The sequence below is a fragment of the Bufo bufo genome, chromosome 5 (genome assembly GCF_905171765.1).
Source record: "Bufo bufo chromosome 5, aBufBuf1.1, whole genome shotgun sequence".
NCBI lineage: Eukaryota > Metazoa > Chordata > Amphibia > Anura > Bufonidae > Bufo > Bufo bufo.
In genome coordinates, this window is record NC_053393.1 from 1,976,941 (window position 1) to 1,987,779 (window position 10,839).

At 41.5% G+C, this 10,839-nt stretch overlaps 1 protein-coding gene across 3 annotated transcripts in view; it reads right to left on the reverse strand.

Annotated features, from left to right (window-relative positions):
* The window catches only part of PARP10 (poly(ADP-ribose) polymerase family member 10), a 31,287-nt gene extending 20,713 nt beyond the window's left edge, over positions 1-10,574 (reverse strand). Inside the window, exons 1-5 of one of the 3 annotated variants that reach the window (XM_040432132.1) lie at positions 10,513-10,574; positions 10,448-10,458; positions 4,612-4,776; positions 3,858-4,097; positions 3,558-3,791 (exon numbers count right to left, since the gene is read on the reverse strand). In XM_040432132.1, the coding sequence (XP_040288066.1) occupies positions 3,558-3,791; positions 3,858-4,097; positions 4,612-4,762 (625 nt within the window). In that variant the 5' untranslated portion in view covers positions 4,763-4,776; positions 10,448-10,458; positions 10,513-10,574. Of the gene's footprint in view, positions 1-3,557; positions 3,792-3,857; positions 4,098-4,611; positions 4,805-4,890; positions 4,992-10,447; positions 10,459-10,479 lie in introns of those variants that run through there. The other 2 variants (XM_040432131.1, XM_040432133.1) reach the window with 2 other exon arrangements.
* Positions 10,575-10,839: the final 265 nt, after the last annotated feature.

Genomic DNA, 10,839 nt, shown 5'->3' on the forward strand with positions numbered 1-10,839 from the left:
AGAGACTATAATATCTCTCAGAGACCCCTGGTGATCAGAGACCATGTTATCTCTCAGAGACCCCGGTTATCAGAGACTATGTTATCTCTCAGAGACCCCCAGTGATCAGAGACTATGTTATCTCTCAGAGACTATGTTATCTCTCAGAGACCCCCGGTGATCAGAGACTATGTTATCTCTCAGAGACCCCCAGTGATCAGAGACTATGTTATCTCTCAGAGACCCCCGGTGATCAGAGACTATATTATCTCTCAGAGACCCCCGGTGATCAGAGACTATGTTATCTCTCAGAGACCCCCGGTGATCAGAGACTATGTTATCTCTCAGAGACCCCCGGTGATCAGAGACTATGTTATCTCTCAGAGACCCCTGGTGATCAGAGACTATGTTATCTCTCAGAGACCCCCGGTGATCAGAGACTATAATATCTCAGAGACCCCCGGTGATCAGAGACTATGTTATATCTCAGAGACCCCGGTGATCAGAGACTATATTATCTCTCAGAGACTATGTTATCTCTCAGAGACCCCCGGTGATCAGAGACTATGTTATCTCTCAGAGACCCCCGGTGATCAGAGACTATGTTATCTCTCAGAGACCCCCAGTGATCAGAGACTATGTTATCTCTCAGAGACCCCCAGTGATCAGAGACTATGTTATCTCTCATAGACCCCCAGTGATCAGAGACTATGTTATCTCTCAGAGACCCCCGGTGATCAGAGACTATAATATCTCTCAGAGACCCCTGGTGATCAGAGACCATGTTATCTCTCAGAGACCCCGGTTATCAGAGACTATGTTATCTCTCAGAGACCCCCAGTGATCAGAGACTATGTTATCTCTCAGAGACTATGTTATCTCTCAGAGACCCCCGGTGATCAGAGACTATGTTATCTCTCAGAGACCCCCAGTGATCAGAGACTATGTTATCTCTCAGAGACCCCCGGTGATCAGAGACTATATTATCTCTCAGAGACCCCCGGTGATCAGAGACTATGTTATCTCTCAGAGACCCCCGGTGATCAGAGACTATGTTATCTCTCAGAGACCCCCGGTGATCAGAGACTATAATATCTCTCAGAGACCCCTGGTGATCAGAGACCATGTTATCCTTCAGAGACCCCGGTGATCAGAGACTATGTTATCTCTCAGAGACCCCCGGTGATCAGAGACTATGTTATATCTCAGAGACCCCCGGTGATCAGAGACTATGTTATCTCTCAGAGACCCCTGGTGATCAGAGACTATGTTATCTCTCAGAGACCCCCGGTGATCAGAGACTATAATATCTCAGAGACCCCCGGTGATCAGAGACTATGTTATCTCTCAGAGACCCCCGGTGATCAGAGACTATGTTATCTCTCAGAGACCCCCGGTGATCAGAGACTATGTTATATCTCAGAGACCCCCGGTGATCAGAGACTATGTTATCTCTCAGAGACCCCCAGTGATCAGAGACTATGTTATATCTCAGAGACCCCGGTGATCAGAGACTATATTATCTCTCAGAGACCCCCGGTGATCAGAGACTATGTTATCTCTCAGAGACCCCCGGTGATCAGAGACTATATTATCTCTCAGAGACCCCCAGTGATCAGAGACTATGTTATCTCTCAGAGACCCCCAGTGATCAGAGACTATATTATCTCTCAGAGACCCCTGGTGATCAGAGACTATGTTATCTCTCAGAGACCCCCGGTGATCAGAGACTATGTTATCCCTCAGAGACCCCCGGTGATCAGAGACTATGTTATCTCTCAGAGACCCCCGGTGATCAGAGACTATATTATCTCTCAGAGACCCCCAGTGATCAGAGACTATGTTATCTCTCAGAGACCCCCAGTGATCAGAGACTATATTATCTCTCAGAGACCCCTGGTGATCAGAGACTATGTTATCTCTCAGAGACCCCCGGTGATCAGAGACTATGTTATCCCTCAGAGACCCCCGGTGATCAGAGACTATGTTATCCCTCAGAGACCCCCGGTGATCAGAGACTATGTTATCCCTCAGAGACCCCCAGTGATCAGAGACTATATTATCTCTCAGAGACCCCCAGTGATCAGAGACTATATTATCTCTCAGAGACCCCCAGTGATCAGAGACTATGTTATCTCTCAGAGACCCCCAGTGATCAGAGACTATATTATCTTTCAGAGACTAGGTTATCTCTCAGAGACCCCCGGTGATCAGAGACTATGTTATCTCTCAGAGACCCCCGGTGATCAGAGACTATGTTATCCCTCAGAGACCCCCGGTGATCAGAGACCATGTTATCCCTCAGAGACCCCCGGTGATCAGAGACTATATTATCTCTCAGAGACCCCCGGTGATCAGAGACTATGTTATCTCTCAGAGACCCCCGGTGATCAGAGACTATGTTATCTCTCAGAGACCCCCAGTGATCAGAGACTATGTTATCTCTCAGAGACCCCCAGTGATCAGAGACTATGTTATCTCTCAGAGACCCCGGTGATCATAGACTATATTATCTCTCAGAGACCCCCGGTGATCAGAGACTATGTTATCTCTCAGAGACCCCCAGTGATCAGAGACTATGTTATCCCTCAGAGACTATGTTATCTCTCAGAGACCCCCAGTGATCAGAGACTATATTATCTTTCAGAGACTATGTTATCTCTCAGAGACCCCCGGTGATCAGAGACTATGTTATCTCTCAGAGACCCCCGGTGATCAGAGACTATGTTATCCCTCAGAGACCCCCGGTGATCAGAGACTATGTTATCCCTCAGAGACCCCCGGTGATCAGAGACTATGTTATCTCTCAGAGACCCCCGGTGATCAGAGACTATGTTATCTCTCAGAGACCCCCGGTGATCAGAGACTATGTTATCTCTCAGAGACCCCCAGTGATCAGAGACTATGTTATCTCTCAGAGACCCCCAGTGATCAGAGACTATGTTATCTCTCAGAGACCCCCAGTGATCAGAGACTATGTTATCTCTCAGAGACCCCGGTGATCAGAGACTATATTATCTCTCAGAGACCCCCGGTGATCAGAGACCATGTTATCTCTCAGAGACCCCCAGTGATCAGACACTATATTATCTCTCAGAGACCCCCAGTGATCAGAGACTATGTTATCTCTCAGAGACCCCCAGTGATCAGAGACTATATTATCTCTCAGAGACTATGTTATCTCTCAGAGACCCCCGGTGATCAGAGACTATGTTATATCTCAGACACCCCCGGTGATCAGAGACTATGTTATCTCTGAGACCCCCGGTGATCAGAGACTATGTTATCTCTCAGAGACCCCTGGTGATCAGAGACTATGTTATCTCTCAGAGACCCCTGGTGATCAGAGACTATGTTATCTCTCAGAGACCCCCGGTGATCAGAGACTATGTTATATCTCAGACACCCCCGGTGTTTAGAGACTATGTTATCTCTGAGACCCCCGGTGATCAGAGACTATGTTATCTCTCAGAGACCCCCGGTGATCACGGAGGCATTATTCCTTATGCATGGTCTGGGGTAACATGACTATGATGCTACCTCTACTCACGCTCTGATTGGCTGTTGTCGGCACTCACCACTGACATCAGAGAAGGACACGACGGCGGTAGAGTTGTTCCTGAGCATGGTCAACCAGTTTACTCTGCCACCTCCACTTCGGTGACTCTCAAAATATATCTCCAGAAGTTCCTTTGAGATACTACTCCCCACATTCTCCACCAAGACCTCAGCGCAGAGACGGACGCGCTGCACAGATGGCCACGATCCATGTACGGACCGCTTCTGAACGCTTCTCTCCAAACGGTTAAATTCTAGGTAAAAGCAGACTCATTAGATGTGAGGATAAATGCACCACCCCAGCGGCGGAGCACACTCACCGTCATCACTCAGGGGCCGATGGAAGGCGACCAGGACCGTCCTCTGATCCAAGGACCGCACCAGGAGGAAGTCTTCTCGCCCACTTACATTCTCCACATACAATTCCAGCAAACACTCTTCTGCTTCCGGGTGAAGGCCACACAGAGCCACTTTTCCAGGATCCCACGGGGGGAGACGCCTCACGTGGATATTGACAGACTGTACAATATGTTCCTCCTTAGACAATACGTTCTCTGCATCTGAAGAGACAGCATTCCATCCAAAACGCTATGAAGCTGCACTACACATTAAAGACTACAACCCCCAACATGACACACAGAATACTACAACCCCCAACATAATCTGATCATTGAACACAACTATAATACCATTTCCTTAGTCTATGCACAAAGCAACGCAACCCCCAGCATGACCTGACCATCGGACACAGAGACGAAGAGACGGAGGAAGGGCGAGGAGGAGTCCAAGACTGGAGGTTAGGAGAAGAAGACAAACTGAAGAAGGCAGAGTTCACTCCGCACATGAGGGAGGCCAGGAGAAGTCAGGAGTCTGGATACGGCGGACCAACCATCTCCAGACAAGAGAGTAACAGAGCGCAAGCCCACAAGATCCGGGAGCCCCTAATCCACGAGGGGTGAAGAGGCTGCTCAGTGGACAATCACTCCCATCGGGATGGGACTGTGTACAATCCTCACAAGGCCGGAGAGTCTCATGTAGGGTGGAGGCTCCAGACCCCAAGAACCCACCACTTACCAGAAGGGTTCTCAAATGTGACCAGCGCCTGTGACCCGGTGCGGGAGTAGGAGGAGACCGGACCTCCACCAGAGTGACGCCGGCTCTCCAGGTACAGAATCAGGAAGTCGGTGTCCACGGCGTCAGTCAGACCCTGGACCTCCAGCTCCATGATGTACGGTCACCGGTAATATAATGTACGGTCACCGCGTATCTGTAATATAATGTACGATCACCGCGTATCTGTAATATAATGTACGATCACCGCGTATCTGTAATATAATATAATGTACGGTTACCTCACTGTCCTCCTGTAATAAAATATATTGTACAGTCACCTCACTGTCCTCCTGTAATATAATATAATGTACAGTTACCTCACTGTCCTCCTGTAATATAATATAATGTACAGTCACCTCACTGTCCTCCTGTAATATAATATAATGTACAGTTACCTCACTGTCCTCCTGTAATATAATATAATGTACAGTTACCTCACTGTCCTCCTGTAATATAATATAATGTACGGTTACCTCACTGTCCTCCTGTAATATAATATAATGTACAGTTACCTCACTGTCCTCCTGTAATATAATGTACAGTTACCTCACTGCCCTCCTGTAATATAATATAATGTACAGTCACCTCACTGTCCTCCTGTAATATAATATAATGTACAGTTACCTCACTGTCCTCCTGTAATATAATATAATGTACGGTTACCTCACTGTTCTCCTGTAATATAATATAATGTACAGTTACCTCACTGTCCTCCTGTAATATAATATAATGTACAGTTACCTCACTGTCCTCCTGTAATATAATATAATGTACAGTTACCTCACTGTCCTGTAATATAATATAATGTACAGTTACCTCACTGTCCTCCTGTAATATAATATAATGTACAGTTACCTCACTGTCCTCCTGTAATATAATATAATGTACGGTTACCTCACTGTCCTCCTGTAATATAATATAATGTACAGTTACCTCACTGTCCTCCTGTAATATAATATAATGTACAGTTACCTCACTGTCCTCCTGTAATATAATATAATGTACGGTTACCTCACTGTCCTCTTGTAATATAATATAATGTACAGTTACCTCACTGTCCTCCTGTAATATAATATAATGTACAGTTACCTCACTGTCCTCCTGTAATATAATATAATGTACAGTTACCTCACTGTCCTCCTGTAATATAATATAATGTACAGTTACCTCACTGTCCTCCTGTAATATAATGTACGGTTACCTCACTGTCCTCCTGTAATATAATATAATGTACAGTCACCTCACTGTCCTCCTGTAATATAATATACAGTCACCTCACTGTCCTCCTGTAATATAATATAATGTACAGTTACCTCACTGTCCTCCTGTAATATAATATACAGTTACCTCACTGTCCTCCTGTAATATAATATAATGTACGGTTACCTCACTGTCCTCCTGTAATATAATATAATGTACAGTTACCTCACTGTCCTCCTGTAATATAATATACGGTTACCTCACTGTCCTCCTGTAATATAATATAATGTACAGTTACCTCACTGTCCTGTAATATAATATAATGTACAGTTACCTCACTGTCCTCCTGTAATATTATATAATGTACAGTTAACTCACTGTCCTCCTGTAATATAATATAATGTACAGTTACCTCACTGTCCTGTAATATAATATAATGTACAGTCACCTCACTGTCCTCCTGTAATATAATATAATGTACGGTTACCTCACTGTCCTCCTGTAATATAATATAATGTACAGTTACCTCACTGTCCTCCTGTAATATAATGTAATGTACAGTTACCTCACTGTCCTGTAATATAATATAATGTACAGTTACCTCACTGTCCTCCTGTAATATTATATAATGTACAGTTAACTCACTGTCCTCCTGTAATATAATATAATGTACAGTTACCTCACTGTCCTGTAATATAATATAATGTACAGTCACCTCACTGTCCTCCTGTAATATAATGTAATGTACGGTTACCTCACTGTCCTCCTGTAATATAATATAATGTACGGTTACCTCACTGTCCTCCTGTAATATAATATAATGTACAGTTACCTCACTGTCCTCCTGTAATATAATATAATGTACAGTTACCTCACTGTCCTCCTGTAATATAATATAATGTACGGTTACCTCACTGTCCTCCTGTAATATAATATAATGTACAGTTACCTCACTGTCCTCCTGTAATATAATATAATGTACAGTTACCTCACTGTCCTCCTGTAATATAATATAATGTACAGTTACCTCACTGTCCTCTTGTAATATAATATAATGTACAGTTACCTCACTGTCCTCCTGTAATATAATATAATGTACGGTTACCTCACTGTCCTCTTGTAATATAATATAATGTACAGTTACCTCACTGTCCTCCTGTAATATAATATAATGTACAGTTACCTCACTGTCCTCCTGTAATATAATATAATGTACAGTTACCTCACTGTCCTCCTGTAATATAATATAATGTACAGTTACCTCACTGTCCTCCTGTAATATAATATAATGTACAGTTACCTCACTGTCCTCCTGTAATATAATATAATGTACAGTTACCTCACTGTCCTCCTGTAATATTATATAATGTACAGTTAACTCACTGTCCTCCTGTAATATAATATAATGTACAGTTACCTCACTGTCCTGTAATATAATATAATGTACAGTCACCTCACTGTCCTCCTGTAATATAATGTAATGTACGGTTACCTCACTGTCCTCCTGTAATATAATATAATGTACAGTTACCTCACTGTCCTCCTGTAATATAATATAATGTACAGTTACCTCACTGTCCTGTAATATAATATAATGTACAGTTACCTCACTGTCCTCTTGTAATATAATATAATGTACGGTTACCTCACTGTCCTCCTGTAATATAATATAATGTACGGTTACCTCACTGTCCTCTTGTAATATAATATAATGTACAGTTACCTCACTGTCCTCCTGTAATATAATATAATGTACGGTTACCTCACTGTCCTCCTGTAATATAATATAATGTACGGTTACCTCACTGTCCTCCTGTAATATAATATAATGTACAGTCACCTCACTGTCCTCTTGTAATATAATATAATGTACAGTTACCTCACTGTCCTCTTGTAATATAATATAATGTACAGTTACCTCACTGTCCTCTTGTAATATAATATAATGTACAGTTACCTCACTGTCCTGTAATATAATATAATGTACAGTCACCTCACTGTCCTCCTGTAATATAATATATTGTACAGTCACCTCACTGTCCTCCTGTAATATAATATAATGTACAGTTACCTCACTGTCCTCCTGTAATATAATATAATGTACAGTTACCTCACTGTCCTCCTGTAATATAATATAATGTACGGTTACCTCACTGTCCTCTTGTAATATAATATAATGTACAGTTACCTCACTGTCCTCTTGTAATATAATATAATGTACAGTTACCTCACTGTCCTCTTGTAATATAATATAATGTACAGTTACCTCACTGTCCTCCTGTAATATAATATAATGTACAGTTACCTCACTGTCCTCCTGTAATATAATATACAGTTACCTCACTGTCCTCCTGTAATATAATATAATGTACAGTTACCTCACTGTCCTCCTGTAATATAATATAATGTACAGTTACCTCACTGTCCTCCTGTAATATAATATAATGTACAGTTACCTCACTGTCCTCCTGTAATATAATATAATGTACAGTTACCTCACTGTCCTCCTGTAATATAATGTACAGTTACCTCACTGTCCTCCTGTAATATAATATAATGTACAGTCACCTCACTGTCCTCCTGTAATATAATATAATGTACGGTTACCTCACTGTCCTCCTGTAATATAATATAATGTACAGTCACCTCACTGTCCTCCTGTAATATAATATAATGTACAGTTACCTCACTGTCCTCCTGTAATATAATGTAATGTACAGTTACCTCACTGTCCTCCTGTAATATAATATAATGTACAGTCACCTCACTGTCCTCCTGTAATATAATATATTGTACAGTCACCTCACTGTCCTCCTGTAATATAATATAATGTACAGTCACCTCACTGTCCTCCTGTAATATAATATAATGTACAGTTACCTCACTGTCCTCCTGTAATATAATATAATGTACGGTTACCTCACTGTCCTCCTGTAATATAATATAATGTACAGTTACCTCACTGTCCTCCTGTAATATAATATAATGTACGGTTACCTCACTGTCCTCCTGTAATATAATATAATGTACAGTCACCTCACTGTCCTCCTGTAATATAATATAATGTACAGTTACCTCACTGTCCTCCTGTAATATAATGTAATGTACAGTTACCTCACTGTCCTCCTGTAATATAATATAATGTACAGTCACCTCACTGTCCTCCTGTAATATAATATATTGTACAGTCACCTCACTGTCCTCCTGTAATATAATATAATGTACAGTCACCTCACTGTCCTCCTGTAATATAATATAATGTACAGTTACCTCACTGTCCTCCTGTAATATAATATAATGTACGGTTACCTCACTGTCCTCCTGTAATATAATATAATGTACAGTTACCTCACTGTCCTCCTGTAATATAATATAATGTACAGTCACCTCACTGTCCTCCTGTAATATAATATATTGTACAGTCACCTCACTGTCCTCCTGTAATATAATATAATGTACGGTTACCTCACTGTCCTCCTGTAATATAATATAATGTACAGTCACCTCACTGTCCTCCTGTAATATAATATAATGTACAGTTACCTCACTGTCCTCCTGTAATATAATATAATGTACGGTTACCTCACTGTCCTCCTGTAATATAATATAATGTACAGTTACCTCACTGTCCTCCTGTAATATAATATAATGTACAGTTACCTCACTGTCCTCCTGTAATATAATATAATGTACGGTTACCTCACTGTCCTCCTGTAATATAATATAATGTACAGTTACCTCACTGTCCTCCTGTAATATAATATAATGTACAGTTACCTCACTGTCCTCCTGTAATATAATATAATGTACAGTCACCTCACTGTCCTCCTGTAATATAATATAATGTACAGTTACCTCACTGTCCTCCTGTAATATAATATAATGTACAGTTACCTCACTGTCCTCCTGTAATATAATATAATATACAGTTACCTCACTGTCCTCCTGTAATATAATATAATGTACAGTCACCTCACTGTCCTCCTGTAATATAATATAATGTACAGTTACCTCACTGTCCTCCTGTAATATAATATAATGTACAGTCACCTCACTGTCCTCCTGTAATATAATATAATGTACAGTTACCTCACTGTCCTCCTGTAATATAATATAATGTACAGTTACCTCACTGTCCTCCTGTAATATAATATAATGTACGGTTACCTCACTGTCCTCCTGTAATATAATATAATGTACAGTTACCTCACTGTCCTCCTGTAATATAATATAATGTACAGTTACCTCACTGTCCTCCTGTAATATAATATAATGTACGGTTACCTCACTGTCCTCCTGTAATATAATATAATGTACAGTTACCTCACTGTCCTCCTGTAATATAATATAATGTACAGTTACCTCACTGTCCTCCTGTAATATAATATAATGTACAGTTACCTCACTGTCCTCCTGTAATATAATATAATGTACAGTTACCTCACTGTCCTCCTGTAATATAATATAATGTACAGTTACCTCACTGTCCTCCTGTAATATAATATAATGTACAGTTACCTCACTGTCCTCCTGTAATATAATATAATGTACAGTTACCTCACTGTCCTCCTGTAATATAATATAATGTACAGTTACCTCACTGTCCTCCTGTAATATAATAGAACTTACAGGATTTCGGGCGATTCCTCCGCCTTTTCCCTCTTGATGCTCGGAGAGTTAATGTCAGATTTGAAAGGAAATGATGAAAAACACCAGGAAGAGAAACCACGAGGAGAAGTGAAAGTAAGAAGCTGATAGGCGGGCGGGAGGCCATGTGACAGGGGCTGCCCGGGGCTGAGCATAACACAATTATCTCCTCACTACACGTCATGGGAGGGGCCCCGGACTGCGGATAGCCTAATAACCTCACCACACATCACTAGGAGGGGCCCCGGACTGAGGATAGCCTAATAACCTCACCACACATCACTAGGAGGGGCCCCGGACTGAGGATAGCCTAATAACCTCACCACGCATCACTAGGAGGGG